The sequence below is a fragment of the Boleophthalmus pectinirostris genome, unplaced genomic scaffold, assembly GCF_026225935.1.
Source record: "Boleophthalmus pectinirostris isolate CB_2022bp ecotype Guang Dong unplaced genomic scaffold, ASM2622593v1 HiC_scaffold_493, whole genome shotgun sequence".
Taxonomy (NCBI): domain Eukaryota; kingdom Metazoa; phylum Chordata; class Actinopteri; order Gobiiformes; family Gobiidae; genus Boleophthalmus; species Boleophthalmus pectinirostris.
The window spans coordinates 1-25,000 of NW_026571398.1; the positions used below are offsets into that span (position 1 = coordinate 1).

General features: G+C 37.4%; 5 protein-coding genes and 1 long non-coding RNA gene across 11 annotated transcripts; 2 read left to right on the plus strand and 4 right to left on the minus strand.

The window, feature by feature from the left end:
- Positions 1–6: 6 nt before the first annotated feature.
- LOC129411468 (DENN domain-containing protein 1A-like) lies at positions 7–3,272 on the minus strand (the record flags this gene model as incomplete). The annotated part of the gene is made up of 10 exons (XM_055162325.1): positions 3,125–3,272; positions 1,702–1,766; positions 1,427–1,470; positions 1,291–1,340; positions 946–1,065; positions 722–791; positions 556–636; positions 303–356; positions 92–202; positions 7–16 (listed from the first exon to the last, which is right to left on the minus strand). Coding segments are annotated over exons 1-10 (625 nt in total), but the record flags the coding sequence as incomplete, so codon positions are not given.
- A 1,737-nt stretch (positions 3,273–5,009) lies between these two features.
- On the plus strand, positions 5,010–11,203 carry nek6 (NIMA-related kinase 6). Of its 5 annotated transcripts, XM_055162321.1 has the most exons (12): positions 5,012–5,157; positions 5,252–5,467; positions 5,548–5,687; positions 7,704–7,799; positions 7,873–8,013; positions 8,248–8,310; positions 8,381–8,491; positions 8,570–8,678; positions 8,757–8,864; positions 8,950–9,044; positions 9,986–10,099; positions 10,350–11,203. In XM_055162321.1, exons 4-12 carry the CDS (start codon positions 7,731–7,733, stop codon positions 10,458–10,460), a joined length of 921 nt encoding a protein of 306 aa, XP_055018296.1. In that variant the 5' UTR covers positions 5,012–5,157; positions 5,252–5,467; positions 5,548–5,687; positions 7,704–7,730; the 3' UTR covers positions 10,461–11,203. The 5 variants fall into 5 exon arrangements, with proteins under 5 accessions (XP_055018298.1, XP_055018299.1, XP_055018296.1 ...); XM_055162322.1 differs by lacking the exon at positions 5,548–5,687 and having other exon boundaries at positions 7,662–7,799; XM_020926154.2 differs by lacking the exon at positions 5,548–5,687 and having other exon boundaries at positions 5,013–5,157.
- A 192-nt stretch (positions 11,204–11,395) lies between these two features.
- On the minus strand, positions 11,396–15,950 carry psmb7 (proteasome 20S subunit beta 7). The gene is made up of 8 exons (XM_020926155.2): positions 15,807–15,950; positions 15,133–15,226; positions 12,783–12,880; positions 12,565–12,705; positions 12,294–12,409; positions 12,159–12,217; positions 11,914–12,065; positions 11,396–11,595 (listed from the first exon to the last, which is right to left on the minus strand). The coding sequence occupies exons 1-8, from the start codon at positions 15,866–15,868 to the stop codon at positions 11,484–11,486; spliced, it is 834 nt and encodes a 277-aa protein (XP_020781814.1). The 5' UTR covers positions 15,869–15,950; the 3' UTR covers positions 11,396–11,483.
- Positions 15,951–16,035: 85 nt separating this feature from the next.
- Positions 16,036–18,862, minus strand: LOC110161544 (nuclear receptor subfamily 5 group A member 2-like). 2 transcript variants are annotated; one of them, XM_055162320.1, is made up of 7 exons: positions 18,805–18,862; positions 18,595–18,713; positions 18,356–18,497; positions 17,641–18,080; positions 17,452–17,571; positions 17,181–17,328; positions 16,036–17,097 (listed from the first exon to the last, which is right to left on the minus strand). In XM_055162320.1, exons 2-7 carry the CDS (start codon positions 18,691–18,693, stop codon positions 16,853–16,855), a joined length of 1,194 nt encoding a protein of 397 aa, XP_055018295.1. In that variant the 5' UTR covers positions 18,694–18,713; positions 18,805–18,862; the 3' UTR covers positions 16,036–16,852. The 2 variants fall into 2 exon arrangements, with proteins under 2 accessions (XP_055018295.1, XP_020781954.1); XM_020926295.2 differs by having other exon boundaries at positions 16,036–17,100.
- Positions 18,863–19,482: 620 nt separating this feature from the next.
- LOC110161890 (carnitine O-acetyltransferase-like) lies at positions 19,483–24,136 on the minus strand. The gene is given in 14 exon segments (XM_020926732.2): positions 19,483–19,903; positions 20,070–20,207; positions 20,283–20,454; positions 20,456–20,479; positions 20,559–20,681; positions 20,803–20,925; positions 21,026–21,126; positions 21,288–21,466; positions 21,953–22,127; positions 22,191–22,356; positions 22,677–22,730; positions 22,804–22,922; positions 23,103–23,399; positions 23,970–24,136. Coding segments are annotated over 14 exon segments (1,914 nt in total). The 5' UTR covers positions 23,997–24,136; the 3' UTR covers positions 19,483–19,687.
- LOC129411470 (uncharacterized) lies at positions 24,110–24,808 on the plus strand. The gene is made up of 3 exons (XR_008633306.1): positions 24,110–24,258; positions 24,378–24,497; positions 24,693–24,808. It is a non-coding gene; the product is annotated as an uncharacterized LOC129411470 (long non-coding RNA).
- Positions 24,809–25,000: the final 192 nt, after the last annotated feature.

Consider the following 25,000-nt stretch of genomic DNA (forward strand, 5'->3'; position numbering starts at 1 on the left):
GAACACAAGCAGTTAACTGGATAAATAAGAGCTGTTATAAAACCTTAAACCAAATGTACTACAAAACTACTGCAATAGAACAAATACTTACAGTGCTTAGTTTGCTACAACATATGAGGATTCTGCGTTCATAAAGCATACTAGCATAAAGATGGAGCATGTTATTGACATCTACAGCTACAAAATACTCAGTTAAGTTTCTCTGCAAAATAAAAAAAAAAATGTTTTTGCATTTTCCAAGAAATCCGCATCATTACAGCATATATTGGGTCAATAGTAACAATTACAAGGACATTACTCACGTTTTCTGGTATACTAGGGAGTTCTCTTGTGTCAGGCACAGTGAAGAAGGAATGCTATTAGATAGAAAGAGAGATCTGTTATTGATAATGGATTGCAATGGGAAACTGGCATTTGAAGGCTTTGTGGAGTGTGTGGACATATTGAGTCTATACAGAGAGATGAGTCTATTAGGCATTCTCTGACCAAGAGGGTGCCTGGAATTCCTGTCTGAATGACTTTTACATGTAAAGATGCTTGGGAGATATTTCTCACCATGCCCAGATGAACAGGAACTCCAGCCTCTTGGATAGGGAGAGTATGTAGCGATACCAGGAGCTCTTGTAGGGGGCTTTCCTGAAATATTTAGAAATCAATTTGGCATAAACTGTAGATTTCAAGTACTGATAATCAAACACACAAAACAGCATGCATCTCTTACCTGGCCTTTGATAGTATAATCTGCAATAATGTTAAGTAACTTGTAGAAGACCTCAAACCAAGGCAGGTAGCTGAAATAAATACATTATTTTAACCTTTAATTTTAACCATAATCTTTTCAAGAGTGTCCTGCCCAAAATGGTTTCTGTAGTCAATAAAGGTGCAATGAAAGGATGTTAATTTTTTTCTTTTGGCCTTGTGCACACAAGCACCACAAACACCAACCTGAGAATGCAGTAGCAGGTGTGAGCACCCGAGGAGAGACGGCAAAAACCAAATCTCTGTTTGCTCTCAATATCCGTCAACACAAAGGTGAAGTTCTGGCCAACTTGGTTGACTGTTAGACTGCAATATGAATAAAAGTAAGCAAACGACAACAAAGTAATTATTTGAGTAGAGAAAAAAAAGCTTCTGCAACTCATATTATATAACAATGCTAACAAATCTTCTCTTGAGTGGCCATAGTGGCCATAGAAGCATGTGGTAAGGACTTTAAACACAATGTACTTTGAGTCAATATAGTCAGCATCGGAGCGGTTATGTCATTCTGAGGGAAAAAAGAATCACTACCTGTCCATGTTAAAAGGAAAGCAGAACTTGGGTACTGTATGAAGAGTTTCCTGCAAAATAAAAATACATTTGTATGCAATAAACACATAGATATCCCAATTAAGAAATATAAAATGGGTTATGTGTATGTTCACACCTTCTCATTATAATCTTCAGGAAACTGCCGGTGGACCACTGGTTCTGTAAAATTTTACAAAACAATTAATGTTAAAATAACACAGCATATCAAATAACAGCTTTATGCTGAAAGTATTAATTAATATTTAAGACATAAATGCAAAAAGAAAAACCTATACACACATTGCACATACCACATAAATGAGACATGTAGGCCAACTGTAATATGACCCGCATAGACTAAAAGCTCTAAGATAATACAAATGTGAGCAGACAAAAGAGGATGTAACTTACTAGAACCTGGTGTTCCAGAATGGGATACCTCTAAATAAATCTCAAAAGTAGTCTCTGGGCTTTCTCTGAAATAAAATAAACATTGAATAGAGTCATATATAATAAGGGTCTATTATATAGGCCTTTGTGTCTGTGTGTGAAATAATTGTGAAATTAAGGTATAACGTGCTAACTAATAATTAATAAAACACTGGGCTTATAGCACAGGTGTCAAACATAAGGCCCGGGGGCCAGATCCGGCCCTCCAAGACCTTTAATCTGGCCCTCGGCTGATTTTCTACTAAAATATTTTAATTATATTTTCTATTAAAATATTGGTAATTTTCTGCGGTGTTTATCATAGCAGCGTCTCCAGCGTCTCTGTACGTGGCCCCTCCCACCAGAACAGCACAAATGAAGACTTGTCTCTTTCCAAACGCTCTTAAAGGACGATCGTTTTGACTGTTGACCGTGACACCCTCATCAGAAAAATGTCCAACATGAGAAAAGTGGAGCCAAGTGCAGGATTTTACAAGAAAAATTGACTTATTCCTATTTGCATACAAGTTCATGTTAAAATATTGTGTTGAAATTGCATTTTTCTTAAAGTTTCAGGTTGTTCATGATATTATAATATTTTGTAAAAGAAAGAGTTCATCAATTAAAAAAGATTTCTGTAATAGATTTGTGTTTCTCTGCACAAATATTTGAACTTATTGTTATTTTTGGGGTTTATATGCCATGAGTTTTCTGATCCGGCCCCTTTAGGATCAAAGTAGATTGGATATGGCCCCCGGACCAAAATGAGTTTGACACCCCTGGCTTATAGTAACCTCCTACTAGGCAGACACATCACTGCTCTGTAATAGGTTTACATTTTACTGAAGGGGCTTTAGTGCAATTCACCCAAACATTCATAAGAACAAGATGGAGATTTCTGGGACGATAATAACAGTTTTACTAACAGTGTGTATACTGATAGGATCGCGCTCCCACTATCCAAAGATCTTGCTTTTACCATTGCCTTTCATTAATGAATATGACCTGGTTGTCTTTTCTCTAGTATATGAATACATAAAACCATCAGAGAGAAACAGAGGAAGCACACGCCTATGTGTCATATTCCTGCCTGTGGTCTGTGTGGGCTACTTTTGTCTTGTCCTGCATCCGGTGGAAGAAGGAGCTGACCGCGCACAAGCATCTGACACACTGATAACACAACCATGACCACTACGGAACATTATATTAGAACACGGGAGAGGTCATTTAACAGTATAATGCTTTCAGAATTAATAGCAAAAGTCAGTGTTTTTGCAGATGTTTTTGTCTTAGTGTCGCAACAAGTCTGGGCCTGGTATGGACAGTTTTACCAATGACTCACGAAAACAAAGCTAGCGACGACCTGACACTTGAATTATAAACATCTTAAGTAAAATGTTCTTACTTGATTCGGGACCCCATCATTATATCTTGTCCAGCTATTGCCGGCAGCAGCCGTGAGTGCACAGCCGCGACTGTCTGGAGATGTTTTTCTGGAGCTAACCTGTCACATAGCGGTGCATATCGCCATGGCTATGGTCTACACGCGTAGATCACGCTGTATGCCCCACAGAACTATGGGTATTGTAGTATATTTAAGAAACCATGAGAAACCATAGCAATGCTTCGCGATAGTTTAAAAACGACAACACCCAAAAGCCATCACCAACAAAATGAATCGATCGTGTGCTAAAGCCATGGATACATTACACAGGGTACTTGAAAAATCTGATTTAGAATTAGGGTGAGTTTTCACTTCACTTTCCTGATAATCTTGAATTTAAGTAGCAATTGCATAGACCTATAGGAAAAAACAACATGCTGGAATTTTATGGCCAAAGCCAAAGAGTTTTTTTTTTTTTAATTTTGAATTTTTATTTTTTATGTATTTTTTTACAGATATTCTTTTAATTCAGTGGTCTATGCAAAATTATTGGCACACATTGTGTTTCAATAAACACATAATCAAGAGAAATACACATTCTTGAGCAAAATATTTCTCTAATAAAAGTAAGTTATCACATAAAAATGTCTTCTGAACATAAAAAATCTTGAAGGAACCTACTCATTTAAAAATCTAGTCTCTCTTCAGAATAAAAAACATAAAGGCAGGCTATTTCATTGATTTCTGATTGCTATGAAAGAATTGTGATCTTCTTAAATAATTGTGCTTGCAACTGGTTAATGATCAATAAAAGCAATTTAATTAATTTCTTGTTTTTAAAGCTGGACCTCACTTTAGGCAAAATGTCACCATGAATGTAAAGAATCTCTCATGTAAAGAATGTCTAACCATAAAGAAAAGAAGCACATGGGGCTGTATTTTCACTGAAGTTCAGATTTTGATCTTGTCACCCATATTCAAATGATGTATCAACCAAAACTAAACTGCAGTGAAGGCCTAAAGATTGGAGATAACCATTTGACCAAATGCTAAGGTAAAGTGGTACTGGGGTAAGAATAATAATTCTGAATAAAATAAAGCACTGTCCATACATTTTAGAATGTTTTCTAATGTATGGAGAATTTACTTTTTTATGGAGTGGACTTACAAAATTAATACAATTTTTATGTGTCATTAATGCGATACATACTGTAAAAATGCGATACATACTGTGAAAATAAAAATGCGATACATACTGTAAAAATAAAAAAAACCTGTACATACTGTAAAAATATACAACCTGTACATACTGCAAGAATATGCATTTATTTTGAAATATAATTTTCTTTACATTATTTTCATAAGAGCAGGGGTGGATCCATTTACTCCACAAGCCCAGTTCACCTTACCCAAAAGTAACTTTTTTTTTTGATAAATTGTAGTATTGTTTTTGTTGTATAGTTGTAGGAAAGAAATGTACTTAAACTGTAAACGTATATTTAATAGCTTGCAAATTGTTCTCCCAGTATGGAAAAACAAAATAGCACTAGACCTAAATAAAATAGCTTTTTTGCAATAGTCGTTTTCGTTAAAATTACAGATTTTTTATTTGAGTAACTAGTTACTTACTTGAAAGTACTTTTAAAAATGTTTTTTATATACTTCATAGTGTGTGAGTGAATTATAACTTCGCTGCTTCAAAAATAAGAAAACATAGTGGATTTCTATAGACTGCAGATGGTCTTATGCTGCTCAGTCAACCCTGTTTAACAAGAACAGCCTAATTATGGTAAAATATTAGATTAGAAATAGAAGATGTAGGCCTATATTTGGTTAGACTGGGATGGGCACACTGAAAACAGGAACAGCCTATATTTTACCATCTAAAGCCAGAATAAGTCATCTCAAAGTTTGTTAGAACTGCAGATAGCCTACTAAACTAAACAAGCGAACTAAAATCATTTCAAACTGTTGCGTATATATAGTATAGTGTATAAAGTTTGGCACGTGTGTCCCTCCCTCCAAGCAACCCAGCTTGGCACGAGCGAAGAGGGGTATGTGCGTGACGTTTGACCTACTTAATTTAACAGACTTTTTTCTTTTTTTTTTACATTTCCCTGGGTTAAAGTTTTCGTTTCGTCATTTCAGTAGAGTCTTGAGACTTCAACAGCCTCGTGGCAGCAGTAGCGGCAGAAGCAGGCAAGCAGGCATCAGTCAGCAGTCACGCTCCCGCTCCCGCAGGCGCGCACACCGCCGGAGGTGGGGAGGGGGTCGCTGCCTGTCGATGTTAAAAGTTGCACAACAACAAGGACCAATGTAACTTGTTGGAACGTTTCAGTCAAGGCTAACTTTTGTCTTTTTCTGGTAAGTAACAAGGTTTGTAGGAAATAACCCAAATCTTGTTAATCAGTTCATTTTTATAATCAACTATTTGGTTTTTCCAGCTTGTTGGTAGACTAATCCTTGTGTGGGAAGGCTATATCGACCTCTTCGAGGTGTAGCCTACAACGTGTTGTTTACTATTTCTGATTACCGTGAGGGCTATCCACAGCTAGCTGCAAGTTAGCCTTCTACTTCGAGCAACGTGAGCAACATATGGAAATGATATTTCTGCGCCACGAACGGAAACTAAACTGTTATAGCCGATCAGTCTGATCGCTTGGTTTTCTTAACTCTTTATCGCTATAGGTGCTGCTTGGGTGGGTTGTAAACATGAAGGGCAACTTTAGGAGCTATAGTTTTTTACACACACTGCTGATATCTGTGAAACAAAACTGTGAAACAAACTCCCATAGGCCTGTTTGTTTTACATTAGCTTGTGCGCTCTCTGACATTTTGGTCAAAATGCTATGCTGGTTGTAGCTTCAGATAGGCCTAATGGTTTCCTTGCTTAATTATAGGCTGATCTGAATAGATGGGCTGTTACAGATTTGCACGAGAAGGGAATTAGGCCCAGGTAGTAGTTCCAGTGCAGTGCCTGAAAACAACTCGTGTCTGTGAGTGTAAACTCTAAATGAACATATGCATCAGGCAGGATGGGGGCAAGAGCAGTGGTGAGGCGGTGCTGGTTATGAGGATGCCTGGGCATGCAAGGTCAAATAACTGGCTAAAATTAGTCACGTGTCATCTGTGACGGGGAGCTCTGTTTGGCCCAGGCAGCTGGCTAGTGTCCACACTGCAGGAAGTCATGTCTTCACACATGTCTGCAAAGCCCTATTTGACTACTGGTACTTTGAAACGGGTATTTTAAGATCAAAGTTATAAATGCTATAACAACAAATATGCCTTCAATTTCAAGTTATACTTCAATATATTGATACCAAAAATATTGGAAAAAGCATATCACCACAGGAATGAAACAAAACAATTTTTACCACCATATTGCCCAGGTTCACGTGGAGGCAGTTAAATGACTTGTCCTTTGTCTAATTTTATTTTGATTCAGAGAACAGATAACTTGATGTTGATTTGATTTTAACATTGTGCAGGCATTTCTAATAGACAAACCAACTGCCAACTTGAGGTTTAATTTTAGTGATATAGCTATTCGTATACTATTAGTATATGATTACTATATATATTATTATTATTATATGATAAAGGTATGTCAAATTAATTTAAAAGGTTATCTGTGTAGCTCAAAGTTCTTATTGTATTGATGACATCTGCATCAGCATAACTCCATTCCATTCAGGCCAAGTTCCTCTAAACACAGCTACAAGAAACACATGGAAACTCACTTTATATTGTCTGTTGGTTTGTTTAATGCCTGGACCGGGATCCTTATCTCAGTCCTCCTAACTATCATCTGCTGACACCTGACAGGTGCTGACTGCTCCTGACCTGACAGGTGTATAAATAATTATCTTAAATACATCACTGCGTGATTTATATTCATAAAAGACAAAAAATGGAAGTCAGTATTTTGGCCCTGACATTTCAGCTTCCAGACACAATTGGCATGTTTGTGCCACAAATTTGGTGCAAATAGCATTTTCCTGATCATGCGATTCAGTGTAAACAGTGCCGCAGCACAGTGCACATTATCTGAACAAGCCAATTTTATATACAGAGCCTGCATTGTTCTTGTGCTGTAACCTAAAGCCTGGCAGGAAGCCCAATTGGCATTGCTAAAATGTTAATGGCTTGCGGTGGAGCTGAGTAAGTTAAGGTGAGTGCAAGTTTGCACATGTGCCGCAGTTAGTGCTGACTCAGCATTGCCTTGCCGCTTGGAGTACCAGTGCATAGGGCTCTTGAAGAGTAAATGGGTTGGGAGCAACTTTTAGGAAGGTTTAAAATGACTGTGCCTTTGATCTATTTTATATGATTTTATTCTTGACATCAATAACCCAGCATGCCAAATTCATTCATTCAAGTATTTTTTGCATGTGAGACATAGTCTCACTTTCCCCCCTCATTTCCAGTTCTTAACTGTCTGTTTATTGACGTCGAATACCTTGCATCACTCAAAGAAATCATTTTTTCCACTATCTAAACTTTATTTATATTTTATTACCCACATTTATTGGGCTTTACACAATGTGTGTTTTGTTTGTAGAGACATCGTGACCTCTTACCATATTATTTTCTGTTGAAATAGTGGCAATTTCTTTGAGGTGATGCCACCATGGAAACGCAGAAGAATGAGGCCACGTTAGACAACCACAAACCATTATACAAGATTCAGGAGGATCAGGTAGAACTTCTAATGAATAATCCTGTACACATTGGTTTATCATATTACTCAAATGTCATTTTTTAATACATAGAAAAATGTGCCAAGCTGCACATATTGTTGCACTCTTGCAAATTTTCGTATTGAAAAGAAGATTGGTCGTGGTCAGTTCAGTGAAGTCTACAAAGCCACATATCTGCTGGAAGGACAACTAGTTGCACTCAAAAAAGTTCAGGTACTAAATAACTTAACTAACATAACAAATTGATCCCACCACCATCATTAAGCACACTGTAAAATACTGTAGCACAAACACGTAGCCCAAACATAACTCAGTGTTTTGCAATGTTAATTATTACACACTGCATTACATTACATTGCACTCAATGAGGCAGTGAATTTTATCAAGTAAAACTGAGTGTCGCCTGATATCAGCCAATACACAATTTTTTTATATGTGGCACTGCAGATCTTCGAGATGATGGATGCCAAAGCTCGTCAGGACTGCATAAAAGAAATAGATTTACTTAAGGTAAACTTTGTTTTATTCGTCAACATTTTTAACCATTAAATGCACCTAAATTTGTTTTGTTTCCATTTAGCAACTTAATCATCCAAATATAATCAAGTACCTAGACTCTTTTATCGAAGACAATGAACTTAACATTGTTCTGGAGCTGGCTGATGCTGGTGATCTGTCCCAAATGATTAAGGTCTGGAATACTATATGCTACACATGTCATGCTACAGGTGTTCAAAATGTAGTTGTAACTGATCTGGGCACTTTACAGTATTTCAAGAAGAAGCGACGGCTGATTCCAGAGAGAACAATATGGAAGTATTTTGTACAACTGTGCAGTGCTCTGGAGCATATGCATTCACGAAGAGTAATGCACAGGGGTAAGCAGTTACTTTTCCTTCTGTAACATTTATACCACTCTTTTTGAGACCATTTTAAGATTACATTTTATGTTTCAGATATCAAACCAGCCAATGTGTTCATTACAGCCACTGGAGAAGTAAAGTTGGGAGATCTTGGATTAGGACGCTTCTTTAGCTCAAAAACCACTGCAGCTCACTCCTTAGGTAAAATCTGACTCAGCATAATCTTAAATAGAAAAACGTTACATTTAAAAATAACAAAGATCATTATAAATCTTTTTTGGCTCAGTTGGGACACCATACTATATGTCACCAGAACGCATCCATGAGAATGGATATAATTTTAAGTCAGACATCTGGTCCTTGGGATGTCTTCTTTATGAGGCAAGTTTTATATTTGTTTTTTTAATCATTGCATTTGAATCATGTGAACGAGTGAGTGCATATACATGCGCTCAAGCATCCTGGTTATGATCAGGTTTTTTGAGAATCCTGGTTGTGTGAATGTTCATGTAGATGCAGTATCCTGATTTTAGTATCATGAATATGCCAGTATCCCAGTGATGAGAAACCAGGATACTCTTATTGGGTTTTTCAGAGAGTATCCAGGATTCTGTAGCTTGTAGATGCAGATTTTGATTTCTCAAAACTGGGGCTGTACTAAGCTTGTGTGAACTCAAGTAACAAAACTGGTAGGAGCAGTTACATTCCCAAAACGACTCAAACTCCTACCAGGACATTTTAAGTAATAATATTTTATACTGATACTATACTTATACTATAAACAAAATAAAGCAGTCTACTGTTTAATCTGGCCACCTTTTAACTCCAGACTCATCTCTGTGGTGGTTTGTGCTGCTATTGAACTAAACTGAATCTGTGACAGTGTTGTATTTTTCAACTGTTAAAAATTACTTTTACTGAAGTTGTGACAGAGCTCCACAGTCTCATGTTCTTACTTGAATGTATGACTACTTTTTATAGTTATAAACTTGTTAAAAAGTGTTAAGTTAGCAAAGTTGCTACATGTTTAGCTCCTTGCCATATTTATGCCATAGATACCATAGAAACCGCTCCAAATATCCAGGATACTCTGACGGCACACGTGTACAGGGACATGAGTATCATGGTTTCTCTGAACGCACGTAAACACTATATCCAGAATATTGTCATAACTGGGATAAAGCTCATAGCCGGGATACTTGTGCACAGGTAAACGCAGTGATCAAGAATAGGAAACCTAGTGAATCAATTTAAGTACTCAACTTTTGTCAGGTCCATGTGATTTATGCAATTTGACAAATACATCATGTCCACTTGTGCAGATGGCTGCTCTGCAGAGTCCTTTTTATGGGGATAAGATGAATCTCCTGTCCCTCTGTCAGAAGATTGAACAGTGTGATTATCCTCCTCTCCCAGCTGATCACTACTCTGAGAAGGTTTGTTTACAAACCTGGAGGCATATTAGATCTTAAATGTGACAGTTGACCCAGTTGTGTGAGTCAGTATCAAGAGCTGTATTATAGCTTAAATGGTCATGCTCATTTGATTGTGAAACACAGAGGAAGTGTGATGTCTTTTGAAAGGCAGACATAGAACACTGCTTTCAGTGGACTATGTTGATTTTTTTGTTGTTGTGGATTGTTGCACTATATTCTCTGATTAATTCTGTTTCAATACTGCTTGCAGCTGAGAGACCTGGTCAGCATGTGCATTAATCCAGACCCAGACCAGAGACCGGACATTGTCTTTGTGATGCAATTTGCCAAACAGATGCACATGTGGACTTCAAGCACCTGAACATTATCTCTGCTTTCGGGCACAACTGCTTAAGGACCTCAAAACCACTGGACATAAGCTATGTCTCCCTCTACAGAAAACAGACCTTTATCTGAACCCTTCAGAGCTCAAGAACACCCCACAAAAACTGTACAAGCGTGATCTTTTCACAGCTATTGCAGCTCTGTCGTGGAGGACTGAGCTGTTGGAAGAAGTTCATCAAGGGTGTTCAGTATGCCCTTCTATTTACAGTTCTCCCGATTAAAGTTGGTTTGATGTCAGGTTTGTGTTATATTTGTTTTTGCATAACTCCACCAGAATTGCATTCCAAAGATAATTAATGTGTTACTAGAAGCTATTGAATGAGATACTCACAATACATGAGGTTCATACCTCACTCATAAGGGGTCCTTTTAAAGTATTTGTGTTGTGAAGATAATTATTCATTACATAAATTCATATGTAATACATAAATACTCGAAGCTATTGTTCAGGAAGTAAAGATTACTTTATTAGGCATATCATGGTGGTTATGTTCCTTAAATATAATTTTGCAATGAAAATGCAGTGTTATGTGATGCTTGATAGATTTAATCTACATTTCTCTATGCCTGTATAGACCTCGGTCACTGTGAAACACGCCTTGTTAACAAGATGCTGTGAAATACTTTTGTTTCTTCTGTTAAGTCTTGTAGATAAGATGTACTCTTTACAAAGTGTTATCAACCACTTACTGTACTTATTGAATTGTGACCTTGCCTCAACTTGCCTTTGTTACAATCTTGTATTTTACTATGCAATATGAATAACATTTATGTGGAGGAAAGCCTCTCTTTGTAACACACATACAGTGCAGTTAAACGACCAACATCTATTCAGATGTACAATAGGATGAGATGTAAAAATGAAACCAGCCATTTATATAAACACACAACACAAACATCTGAAGACGCAGCTTTTTTATACAATTGGACACTTTTATTGCAACACAAAATTTATGTTAAGAGTTAATAGGAAAAAAAATATTTTTTTTTGTGTAACTGGTTAGGAGGTGTCCATGGTCTGAATGGTCTCTTCAACCACCTCCAGATCCAAAGGGGCCACCACTTTGGTCAACACACCAGTCGTACCCCTCTTGTATTTGTAGTCTCCAGTCCTATACAGAGAACACATTTACAAAATAAATAACATTCTGAAAATTAAAAAATAAATAAAAAAAATCACTGCATGGTTAATATTCACAGCACACAAAATCAGAGGACATGCAACCAAGCTGTTAAGCTATCTCTGCAAATCACATCACTACAAAGACACTACTAAAAATAGATTTCTTTACTCACTGCCGCAAGGTTTCAAGCTCATTTGCTCTTTAGTACAAAACGAGCAACAAGACAATAAGTCACTCTCTAGGTAAAGCAGTTTTCAGTTAAACCTCTGTACTTGTCGAAAACAACATTACTTCACTGTTCCATACCTGACACCCTTCTTGTTGGCCTCATCATGAGGTCGCAGGTAGTCCACTTTGCTCTTGCTGATCACACAAAGATCTATGTTGCTGCCAGAGCCCAGATCATTAAAGATTCCAGCAGCAATGGCATCACGCACCAGTTGCTTGGCTTCCTCCTCCTGTAAATATGCAACATGTTTAACATCTGTAATTTCATCCCATTTCATCATTTCTCTTTAAATTTTTCTTAACAAAATTCAAAGAAAATATACCTCCATGTCTGGCTTATAGCGATCCTCAAACACTGCCATAGCAGCAAGAGACCCAGATCCTAAAATGAAAGCACTAGAGGCATGAGACTACAGTCATACAATTGTCAAGTTTAAATTGAACGAAGAGGTAGATACCCATGGTGACATAGGGCAGTTTGTCGGTGGAGCCATGAGGATAAATGCTGTAGAGATGTGGGCCGTTACAGTCAACCCCACCCAAAACCAGTGCAGCCCCAATATAGCCCTGATACCTAGAACACAGCAGACAATAATTATAAAAATACATATTTTTATGTATAGATAGATATTTAAAAAATGTGTCTTTTATTCAACCCTTCAAATTGTTTAATTGTGGTAATTGCTCAAATAGATTTTTTTATTATTAGATTTGGTAGTGGTAGGCTACCTGAACAGCATCTGCTTGAGCATGCGATTGGCTGTGGCTACTCGAGGCAGTCTGCCAGTGGAGAGCGAGTGGAGCTCGAGGTTAGAGGAGATGAGCTGAGTGGTCATCTCCGTGTCAGCTGCTGTCCCTGCACCACAGCAGCTAAAACATCAAAAATGCATGATGTAAGAGGCAAATTAAAAGCATTAGAAGCATGGGAAACAATATTTGTTACTTACTAAATATTGGGGGAAATGTAGTGGATTTTTGAACAGTTCTTGTCTGCTACTACCATGCCCTCTGTGGCTCTTGTGTCTGCACCAAGGACAACGCCACCCTGCAGAAAGAGACAAAACAACACAAGTGTAAATATGAAACAAGAAAAATATAGTTTCTACTATTCCACATGTACTGCTGGGAATTCCCAAAAATCAGTGTCTATTACTTATTCTTTACAATAGGGCCCGACCGATATGGATTTTGTTGTGGCCGATATAATACCGATAAAATGAATTGGATTTTAAATTGGGTTTATTTAGGCAACATTTATTGTTATTCTGACTCTTTACATCATATTTACATACAGTAGATTGGCCTAATGGCATTTTTGCATCACATTCTAGACACTAGTGATGGGTATTCCAGTTCTTTTTAGAGAACCGGCTCTTTTGGCTCGGCTCACTAAAAGCAGCCGGCTCTTTCGGCTCCCAAGTGACTTTAGGTTGTTTTGTTGCAAGCAGGACTATACCAGAACTGAACCAGGTCTAAACCAGAACTGAACCAGGACTGAGTGTCGGGACTGGATCTCCATCTCTCTCCCTCTCTCGAGCCCAAGATTAGTACTGGTTTATTTATTTTATGGTGAACTACAGCCAAATATACCACTATTAGCCTTTAGCCGTAAATGTGTGCACCGCGGTAATTAATTATATGCATAAACGTCATCATTCACACCTCTATTCACAGCTCATTTACATATCAATGCTGGTCCAGTAACATATATACGGCCAATATAGTCACTTTACAATAGGCCAATAGAAAACAGCCCGTTTATGTGCGGGAGCTACAGCAGTTAATCTCTAATCAACAAATAACCAAAACTAGCTTCAAAGTCAACATATTTTCAACACTCATCGCTCACACAGGCTCCTCCTCACATCACAAGTCTGCACTAATAAATGTCCATTTAATCCAGACTCAAACCAGTTGTCCGTAAAAAGAATATTATTTCAGTGTTGCACATAGATCTATGGCTGCGGGCGTAATCAAGTGCGAGTGACACGACTCCAGGGGTGTGTTCAGGGACAGTACACCCATAGACACAGAACAGACAAATAGGTCTGTATACAAATACTGATGTGGAGCCACATATTAGGACATTTATCGGTCTGTAAATTGGATTAAATGAACATAATGTAGAGAGTCTAAGCTTTATAACAAGGTATAACATGCCCACGTGAAATATCGGCCCATATCGGCAAGATTTAGGCCGATCGCCGATGTTTCCAGATGCCCATATCGGATTATATTGGCCGGCAGATATATCGGTCGGGCCCTACTTTATAACCCCACCAACTTCCTCCAATCCGCCTACTAGTTCAGTGTAGCAAAACTGAAAAAAAAGTTAGCTTTTTATGGAAAATTTGATTAAAAGTCTAGTAAGTTTTGTAAGTTTTTTAGTAAGTTTTTTTTCTTCATTTGAGTATGTGTTGCGTGTTTGAATTTGAAAATCTAATCCCAATTTCTTTCCCCTTCATCTACTAAAAGACACTGTAAACAACCACATAAAAAGATCAACAGAACAATCTCTTCTAAAGCTGCTTTCAGGCCGGTCAGAACGGTGCGGGTGCCAGTTCCAGACGCGCGCTCGTACCATTTATGTGATTTACCACCAAATAAAAACAAGGCCATACAAAAACGGATGTCTCAGGGAGGAAAATAATGATCATTGATCGCATCATCGACACCAGTGAGCATCTGTACTTCTGTACAAGTTATTATTTATGTGCACCAAACTCTGCTACAACATCGATCTGCTGTGGAGAAGGCAGCAGCGAGGCCCAATACAAAGAAGTAATCTTATCAGGCGAACACGGATACATGCAAGATGAACGATACATAATAGTTTCTGTAGACTTATAACTTTTAATTTCATACGTGATAGTTTCAATTGCTCTTTGATTATTTTACCGCGTGTGACCCGGATGAATGTGCTGATGTCTTGTGTGTCGTCACTGTTCGCTTAGAAAAAACAAGTTTTACTTGGTTCCGTTGGGAACCAACTTTTCAGTTCCCGAATGCTCCGAATTCTGGCGTGAACACGTAAATCGGTTCTGGATTAGGTGTGGGAACCGGCACCGGCACGGTTGTCTGTCGGCCTGAAAACGCTTTAAGAGTCACTGTCAGTGCATTTGTCAGGGTTAGGTTTGCTGGCTGGCAACCAACTGTTCCACTTGTTATGGAGAGTTATGGAGAGTTATGGAGATTACTTCAGTCCTTCAGTTGTGACGGAGGGTCATGATCATCATTGTTTATTAAATGAAATTTTTACTAAACTACTTGATGTTTGTTGATGAACAGGTAACCTACCTTAAAAACAACTCCACAAATGGTAGTTCCTGTCTTTCGAGCTGATGGCAAACTGCACCCAACTTTGTTAGCCTCTCTTTCTATGAGAGCATTTCTAAAATAAAATTTAAAAAAGCACAGTAGTGACAAGAGCCTTCAAAACACAATTTCAAAAATATTCCAGATGAGTCTTTTCAACATTATGGATACACACGGCGAGCTATATGTATATAATCAACAATGCACATAGAAATAAGTACATATATTTAGTCATAGTATAAAAAACGAATTTCCCCATGCATGAATAAAAGAAATTCTGAAAATACTTTTTACAGTGTTTCAGAGTGTTTAGTTTTAAATTCAGTCAATAACATGTGGCTTCAGCGTAGCTGAGTCAAATTAACAAGATTAATTTTTGTTTATTTTAGAAAACCTTTCGTACAGAAAAATAAAACTTAATAAAACTAAACTTTTTTGCTTTTGTTAACGTATAATCTAAAGAAAAGTGCCTTTAGCTGGAAAAGTAACTGTAAATGGTGAATTGCCTGAGTCATTGTACGGCAGCCATTGATGTCTCAAGACTAGCATCTTCCGAAAGCTTATTATAAAAGGTCCTAACATTCTCACTACGCCAAAGTCACTTCAACACAATATTACATTGTTGCATTTTAATTTATTAAAGAGAAAGAACGCACCTTTTGCAATTTTCGAAACTGAAACCTCCATGAGGAGGCCGGTTGACTGCCAGCGTCGCCATCTTGAAAGTCTGTTTCCCGGAAGTGGCGGAAGTTACTTAAAATTATAGAAGCAGAGCGCAATCATGGATCTAGCGCAATAAACTTATGTTTAAAAAGCCAAAATGCTGCGAACACCATCGGCATTATTGACAGTTGACAGTTTTATTTTGGGTTCATGATTTTTTTTTTTAAATTTTATTTATTTATTTATTTTTTATTATTATTAAAATAAAATTTCTTGGTAAGCTTAGACCTTATTGTTGTTATTGCGTTTTAATCTGCTGTCTCAAAAAATAAATACAAAAAATAAACCCCTGAGCCCTGTATAACAGTTTATGTCAAGGCCAGGTCAATCATGGCTCTAATGAAGAGTTGTTTGGATCAGGTAGGGCCAATCCAAACAAAAGGTTAATGCATTATGTTGATTAATTGTTTTGTTATAGCAGGTGGCTGAGACTTGACCCTGTGTGTTTTTCCAAAATATTTTCCTGGACCAAAGATTCAGATGTCACAATAAGCAAATTAACTCACACATGTTCACGACTGACAATAGAGAATAGAATACAGTTTGTTACACTGTAAAAATAATTTTACATTTGGTGAAATTAATAAACTGATTGCAGGACTAAAACACTTGACACAGTAAAACAATTGTAAAATGACTACAATGCATTAAGGTGTACATCTTCATGAAGACAGTTCCTTGCCTGAAATGCATTTATTATTACAGGTGATTTTATAGCTACAATATCTCAAAAAACATGCCTTCTCAACATCCTCTCCAAAGACCTGTCTGTAAGTGGCCCTTAGTGACATCTCATGTTTGACTATATGAAAATAGATTTTTTGGTTTAATGTCATACTATGGAACATTCTAGGTCAATTTTTACTATGGAACATTCTAGGTCAATTTCAATAACACCTACATAGAGACAAGCAAGTAGCGGGCCCCTCATTAGAAAAGCCGCATAGAACACCTTTAAGTAGCCTATAAGGATTGATAGTTATGCGTTGCTCCTCTTGGCGTGAAGCATTTCAGTGAGGAGGCTGTTGCAGTGCACCTCTCCGCTCTCATGTTTGCTCCATAGATAGTCTTCAGCCAGGCAGCTCATTAAGTGTATCTCGGACAGACACTGAAGCAGCTGAGTGAAACGAGCTGAGCACTGGGAGGACGAAGCAGCCTCCAGCAAAGCCCCACGGACTTGCCACTGGACCCTCTCAATGAATAAACGGTTTTCAAGTTGTTTCCCTTCTTTCATGTAAGACAAACAAAAATATAAATAGTATCTCCAACACACTGTAAAGGTTATGTCTTAGACTGAATCCACAAACCTGGATTGAAAATAATAAGATACTTAATGCAGACAAATTCCTGTTGATCCACTTTAAGGAGCTGAAATTTTCCAATCAGCTCTTGACCCAATTTAATGAGACTGGACAAAATGGGACCAGCATGGCATCCAAGCATGGAAAAATCAATCTATAACACAATACTTGACAATTAATGGTGCAACCAAAAACGTTCTAAGATAAATACTCAAAGCCCACCAACTTGCGATAAATTAGAATCAGGAAAAAATAAAATACGTTTGAATATACACACCTCATGCCCAGTGATCAGAAGAAGCCGACCCTCTTTTCCCTTTAGGACTTGTCTGGAGATCAAGTCAAGAAGCAGCATCTCAGACCAGCAGTTGTGGAGTAGCGTCATTTGGTCCCTTACCTCACAAAAACAAAATAGGAACACTATAACATGATGTTTGCCTTTTTTAAATGTTATTGTTGTCATTACCTTGAGTTGCCTGAAGTAGACAGATGTACGGGCCCACTCCACCATAGAGAGGAGAGTTTGCTCAGTCAGGAGGAACATGAGGCTGAAAAGGCTTGGCAGCCCATGTTTGTGCTGCTGTAAACTCTGTCTAATCTTATTCTGTAATAAAGTCTCATCAGGATCACAGCGCACCAGCTCCAACACAAACAGAGGGACCCTAGGCTTTAGTGGCTCCCTGGTATGGGTGGTCTCAAAGTGAACATGGTTAGTACCAGGGGTAACTGTTAGTGAAGAAGGGCAGATTATTCCAGACCTGACAGGGTAAGTGCAGTCTGTCTGAACATGAGGGGTAACCTTAGGAAGCTCTGCTTGAACCTTCTGTTGCTGCTTCAGGACTCGGTCCCGTTTGTACATGGGTCCAAACTTATTCCGCCCCCCCCTCATTCGATCTGCACGGACAGCTATAAACAAAAATTTAAATTATCAATGAAAAGGAGGCAATTTTGTTGGATAAAGTTGCATATAAGTAAACATATATTTTTAACAACTTGAGAGTAATGCACAGTACAATGAATAATTTGTGTACACTAGCAAATAATAAATTTGATAAAAAGAGAGTAATAAATAATTGTAATAACAAATAACTGCATAATTATTAATGTACACAAAAAATTGGTAATAACCATAATAAACCTGAAATTCATCATTATGACATAATTTCCAGTTTTTCTCTCACCATCTAGTCGCATCCCCACTTCAAGACATTTCTGAAATCTGCAGAAGGGACAGCGTTTCCTCTGGGCCTTGTCAATCCTACACTTCTGGGTCTCTCCACACATGTACCTCTTTTTGTTTTGAACAGTCCTCTTAAAAAATCCCTACCAAATTAATTGTTGGTATAATATATTAAAAATAAAATTAATACTTTATTAAGATAAAAAATTAATTAATTAATAAATAACCGTGCTGATGTACCTTGCAGCTTTCACAGGTGAGCAGCCCATAGTGATATCCAGAGACTTTGTCACCACAGACTGGGCACAACTCTTCTGATGCAGTGTGACTGTAATCCATCACTCAAAGGTTAAAAACTGCTAAAAAAAAAAAAAAAAAAAAAAGTAAGCCATTTAGTTCAAATAAATTACATTCTTACATTACAGTCAACAACTGTAAAAAGCAAAAGACCTGTGATGCAGGTGTGACAAGTCGCTGTCCATGGTCTTGACATTGTGCAACTGGTACAAGGCACACACAGCTCCACCCAATCGCAAAATTAACTGTTTAGACACTGCCTTGGGTGTGACCATAATCACTTCCCAAAATCTTCAACATCTTACAGTACAGTTATTCCTACACTGAAAATATGTTCCTAAATAGTCTTCATCATATTAGCATAGTCTCAAAATCAGAACCCATGGCATTCTATTCTGGGGACAGATCTTAACCTTTACCTAAATAAATTAACCGATCTGAACTTTAAACCACATAACTGATTTAATACAGATTGACTTATTTTTTGTTACAAGGAAAAGGTCCCCGTGAAGCCCAAAGAAGTTCATTTGGTCTTCCGATAATTTACAGACCAAGAGTTTGTTTTCATACCTGAGTTTTGACTGCTCACTAGCAGTCTTCCTGTCATGTTAATAACACTATTGTGTAACAAATATGCTGTCCTATATGATGATTGGCTTTCTTTTTGCATGTAGATGAAAAAGGGTGAAGTTATTAATATGACAATCAGTTACTTTGTATAACCATATGGAATTGCACAGCAAATTATATCAGCAGCAGTCAGTACTGTATAGCACAACAGCGCAAAATATAATATTTGCTGTCAAGAGTCAAGCCACACATGACAAAGTATTAGTCCTATAAAATAAGTCAAAAAGGCATAAAAGTTTATTCAGATATATTTAGTTAACAGCATAGATAAAAGTGATTTGAAAATATTTACATCTGAAGTAAAAATTTGTAAACCAATGTGCAATTATATCTCGTGATGAGAAAATGAAATGACATCAACAAGCATAACTATAATACCAAAGTCAATAAACAACCTTCTTCATATTCAGAGTTTGGCTTTGGGTGTTTGCTCAAGAAGAGTCCTCATGTCCAACAAGGCCTCCCTCACAGTTTGTGCAAAAGATGCTGCATTTGTCTCATTACATGTGTTAAAAGACGACACTGCAAAATTTATATGATCTTCCATAGGATTGTAGCAGACACCATATCCATTTGGGACAACAGGTCCAAAACACATGACACAGTCTGTCTTGGATGGTACCTGTAATAAATACAATAAAAAACAATTATAAAAAGTATATATATATATATATATATATATATATATATATATATATATATATATATATATATATATATATATATATTTATATATTTTATTTATATATTTTTGTCCTATTATTTACTTTTATATATTTTGTTTGTACCTGACTGGTGGACAGTATGTAGTGCAAAGCTTTGCTGTAAGACTTGTCAGTAAAGATCGGGGGCAAAGGGGAATGTTCTTGAAGAGCCAGCATCTTTAGCCCAAGCAGGTGTCTATCAATCGCCTGTCCACTGATGGCCTGTTCCAGAGTGCAGCAAATGAATGTAAAGTGCTTACAGAAACTCGGACCAAATGATGAATAAAATGTGCCTACCATGTTAGTGTACCATCTGTGTGCTTTTACAGCATTTTCCAACAATTCTACTTTTTCTGTGTTTTGTTTGGACACATTGTCAAAGGCTTTGACAAATTCAACTGAGGCAGTTGAGGCTGATCGTATGGTATCTGTGCGACCAAGCCTGAACATGCGCAAAGAGGCACTCTCATGTGGCACAGGTATGCTGGTACATTCTGAAAGACAGGATCTAAATCAGTATTCAGGGCTATCAAAATATACTATATTAACGCATTAAATAAAGCGATATCTCACCTGTAGAACGCCAGCTGTAGAGCAACTTGTATAAAGGCATCAGGGCTCATTTTATAGATCTTTGGAACATTCTTTCCAAAATGTTCAAATACAACAACTCTCATTTCCAGTTCCTGTGCCAATCTACGAGAGGAAAAATTCTCAAGTTCAGCAAATATATACATGAAAAATCTGTGTGAAATTGCAGTTTTTTAAAGCAGTCAAGTGTTTGGAATATTTAACAAGAAGAAAACAGTCAACTCACTGATTCATTGCATGCTTAGCCCCCTCAATGTCATTTTTTATTTCTGGGCTGATGTTGAAATGTAATTTCTGTGGCACTGTAGAAGACTTAAGGATAGGAGTTTGTCCCAGCTCTGATCTTCTCCTGTTTCCAATGTCAATACAAATAAATACATTACACAAAAATAAAAAGTTATTAAAAGCATTATTTAAAAAACACTGGGTAAGATAATTTGTCTACTTACGTATATTCAACAACATGGTCAATCAAGGCCACAATTGGAGGACCCTCAGCTGGGGCATGTTCATAGTTTGCTCCACATGTTCCGTCCTCTCCAATAATAAACTACAATGTTTTACATAGACAACAATTATATTTTTTTACATACTGCCAGCAGAGACCTTTTTTCCCAACTCTAACGTTAAGTAAAAGTAAAATTAATGCTCAAGTATTAAAGCTATTTACACACCATAAAATGGTTTAGTCATTTTGTATCTATAACACACCTGCAGAGTTTTGTCAAACCACCGGTTGCCACTGTTCCACTGGCTGCCTCCTCCATGCAGCATTTGGACAGCAGCACAGCTTTGATACATGTCCTCTGCAACCACTGGCATTGCTCCATCCAAACACACAGTAAAGATGCTTCTTTGAATAGCTGACACAGAAGCTTGGTTGGTTTTATCTGTACAAAACAAACTTTTGATTTTTAGAGACACTTTTAGTAACATTTTACTTATGTCTGTGTCCTTGTCTAATATGAAATATCAGGTCAAAGGTCAGTTTATGTAGCCAAACAATTGTGATGTTTAAAAATGCAATGCTGATAACCAAGACCAAGATTAGTCGTTGTTTTGGGCTCATCATTTCCATTTCCATGTTTTCCATGTGTGTTTTCTTTGCACGAGTGGGATAATTTTCATTCAGTTCATTAAAATTAGAGGTGCACAAGGTCAAATAATGAACATCTGCAACTCATGAATGTATATATGGCAGCAGATATTTATTTATGATTCTGTCAATTTATTTTGTCATTATATTGCAATGTGCAAGGGACTCTGCATTTTACTTCAATAAAGTCCAGGTCCCACTGTTAATGTACCAGTAGCATAATACATACTTTTGTTTATCATGTTATATTATCAAACTTATGTTATTGTGACTGGCCTACCCTTGATGAAGTTTTGGTATGTCCTGCCCCATGAATCCCTGTCTAAAGTTGTGAGGATGCCAACAGGGTCTGAGTTGGTTTGCTGTGAGGAATTACAGATGTGTTCCAACTGGCCAGAGAGCTGGTCAACACTCAGCGGAGTCCCATCGCTGTTATAAACATCTAGAACAAAGAACTATCCACAAATGTTGTTAAATGTTTGCATATTTCATTTTAAACAAGCTGTATTAGTCCTTACTTGACAGTTGTGAACTACAGTGATGTGTTTTGGTGGCAAAGAGCTCCTGGCATGGTTCACTACTGAATCTCTCTTCAGTCCAGGGATGCGACATGATGAAAGTACCTGATAGTACTGATTCATGCACAGAGGCTTAGCTCCCATGTATTCCACAGGCAACGTTTCACTATTTGAAAAAAAAAAAGTCTCACATCATACAAATATTCTACAAATTTTTTAATCGTGTGATTGGCGCAGTTCAATAATCATGTAGCATGTTGTCAGTGTTCAATAAATGTAATCTATATTAATAGTAAAGTGTAAGACTACAACATTGATAAGGGATAATAAGATAAGAGTCTATAATTATGGTTATGTAAAGTAAATTTGTGTGTTTTTACAATTAACTAACATGACACTGACATATATATTTTTAAAAGTGAATATTAATTTTTGCTAAGCTACAGAAAGCAAACCAAGTCAGCAGGATACTTAAATTTTTCTTACTTGTCAATCATTGTCTTAAAATCCAAGACTCCTGCAATAAGTTTGGCAGCAAATCTATGGAAATGGAATATTTACATTACACAACAATGAAATACAATCTATTGCGGAATGAGTGTGTGAGGCCTACTGTATTTGTCCATGTTTATCATTGAAGTTCATCTTAGGCAATACCAAGCCAGGACTAGAATGGACCACTACTGGCAACCGGTAGTCAAGATATGCCACCTGCACCCACCACTCGGATAGCTGGAGAGATTTAAAAAAAAAAAAACAATAGCTCACAAAACCCACAAAACCATCTATTCTTAATATGTATTAAATATAAGTTCCATTTATGACAAAGTATAGGCAGTCCTTTACAAACCTATGTATTCATTAACAAAAGACATGAAAGTACTAGACTGCACATTTCCCACATAAACTTACCCAGTTTTCTGTGTTTTCAGCTCTTTTTTCCAGAGTCCTCTGTAGTCGCTCTCCCTCTCCTCCAGGTTTCTGAAACCCATCTACAAGGACCTTTGTGCGCTGCAGCTCCTCTGCAGTCACAATAGGTTCAAGCGCTGCAATGTAGCGCTCACAGGTCTGCTGCAGAGGGGGCACAGGCAGAGAGGGCAAGCCCTTCTGATGGGTCAGATACCGTCCAGAAATGCGGGTGGCAGATACAGGCTTCACTAAGTGGCAGGGTTTCACCAAGGCACATGGTTTTGGCATCCCCACCTTCACCTGTGACAGCATAACAGTTCAATAAATATGTAATGATAATAATAATAACAGTTATTATTGTTTTATATAGCGATTTTCGGGACCCTGAAGGACGCTATTGTTTGTGTGTCATTTCTGTTGCTATGCAAGTCTTAATCATACAGGCAAGGAACTATGAACCTGAGTATGAAGAAAATGGAAAGGAAATGATGAAAAGCCACTGTTGGCTTCTTTTATGTTAACATTGAAATGAGGACTCTACCTGGATAGAAACGTAGTTTCGCTAGTAACAAACGTGTTTATATATATCAAACAGTAATAGCAACGTGTGGGAATCTATCCAACTTGTCAACTTCTATAAACTGCATTTACCTTTGACCCACATCCTATTAGCTTTTGCTAGCAGCAGTTACAGCTAGCCTAAAGTCTTGAATACATTGTCGACAAATACGCGTTGAAAGCTCAAATCCAGATTCCAAATGTATTGTTCTGTCTATGGTGATATTGTGACCTCCCAGCCTTCAAATACACTATGTTAGCAAAGCTAAAGCTTTATAAAAACAAGTGCAATATACTGTCGGAGTTGCTCACCATAGTTCTGCTCCAAATGCCCCACATTCTGTATTCAAAGAAACGCCCACTTCTGCAGTCTGTCTGAACCGGGTCTGAACCAGGGGCTCCACTAAAAGATAAACGTTTCCCTGTGTTATTAGGTCAATGGTCATCAGATGTTTGGAGGCAACCTCTGCTCTAGAGTCTCTCAGTGAACTACAAATACCATGGGGCATTTATAAGCTCTGGAAATGCTCGTAGATTTATTTTCCTTTCTTTTTCTTTTTCATTTATTTCGCATAATTAATCAGAGATCAGATTTCTGAAGGTACAACATGCATTTAACCTTTAACTTATAAGTTGTTGGAACCTACGAAGATTTCCTCTTTTGATGCAATTACATCTGCCGACACTAGAGGGCTGCGTTGTGCTTTCTATTTTTATTAGGAGGGCGCAGTTTTCTGTGACTCCATTTCGGGGCAGTGTGAGTCTCTCTGTGGGTTAAAGTGAACTCAATCTTCTGAAGAAGACTACAGATCGCCATGGCGGAAACTGATCAACCATCAGGTAGTAAACAAACGCTAAAAATTACCTTTGTCCTGCTTCACCTGCAGTAAATACGTATTCATTCACTGGGTTGCTGTAAAATGAGTTAATCTTAAAATGCGACACAAATGCATACGAGCGTCCATCTCTTATCTTAAGGAATTAACTATACCAACCATTCATAACACAGTTATATATTGTGTATGCACTTTTCAGGGTGCAGCTCTGACAGTAGATCTCAGGATGTCACCCTAAACTTCAACTTTGTGGTTCCTAAGAATGAAATCAACATGGTTCCTGACATGGGCAAGTGGAAACACTCTCAAGTAGGTTCACTGTTAGTTAATATACCCTAATACATTCATGTTTTTTATTATAATTATTATTATTAAGGACGCCAGAATGTTGGAGCTAAGTGCTCTTGAGTGTGCGACTAAAAGGCTGATGTTTAAGAGTCAAGAATATTAGCCATGTTCATATTATATTTGGATACTTTGTGCCCAACATCAACTCAGCCCTGTGTT

Coding starts and splice junctions, on each gene's coding strand:
- nek6 (XM_055162321.1), top strand. CDS start 7,731: ATGGAAACGCAGAAGAATGAGGCCACGTTAGACAACCACAAACCATTA. Junction 7,800..7,872: donor ACAAGATTCAGGAGGATCAG/GTAGAACTTCTA, acceptor TTTAATACATAG/AAAAATGTGCCAAGCTGCAC. Junction 8,679..8,756: donor ACGAAGAGTAATGCACAGGG/GTAAGCAGTTAC, acceptor TTTATGTTTCAG/ATATCAAACCAGCCAATGTG.
- LOC110161544 (XM_020926295.2), bottom strand. CDS start 18,693: ATGGATTACAGTCACACTGCATCAGAAGAGTTGTGCCCAGTCTGTGGT. Junction 18,081..18,355: donor AGTGGGGATGCGACTAGATG/GTGAGAGAAAAA, acceptor TTTTGTTTATAG/CTGTCCGTGCAGATCGAATG. Junction 17,572..17,640: donor TCTACTTCAGGCAACTCAAG/GTAATGACAACA, acceptor TGTTTTTGTGAG/GTAAGGGACCAAATGACGCT.
- psmb7 (XM_020926155.2), bottom strand. CDS start 15,868: ATGGCGACGCTGGCAGTCAACCGGCCTCCTCATGGAGGTTTCAGTTTC. Junction 12,410..12,564: donor CTCAAGCAGATGCTGTTCAG/GTAGCCTACCAC, acceptor GCTGTGTTCTAG/GTATCAGGGCTATATTGGGG. Junction 12,066..12,158: donor GCTATAAGCCAGACATGGAG/GTATATTTTCTT, acceptor GCATATTTACAG/GAGGAGGAAGCCAAGCAACT.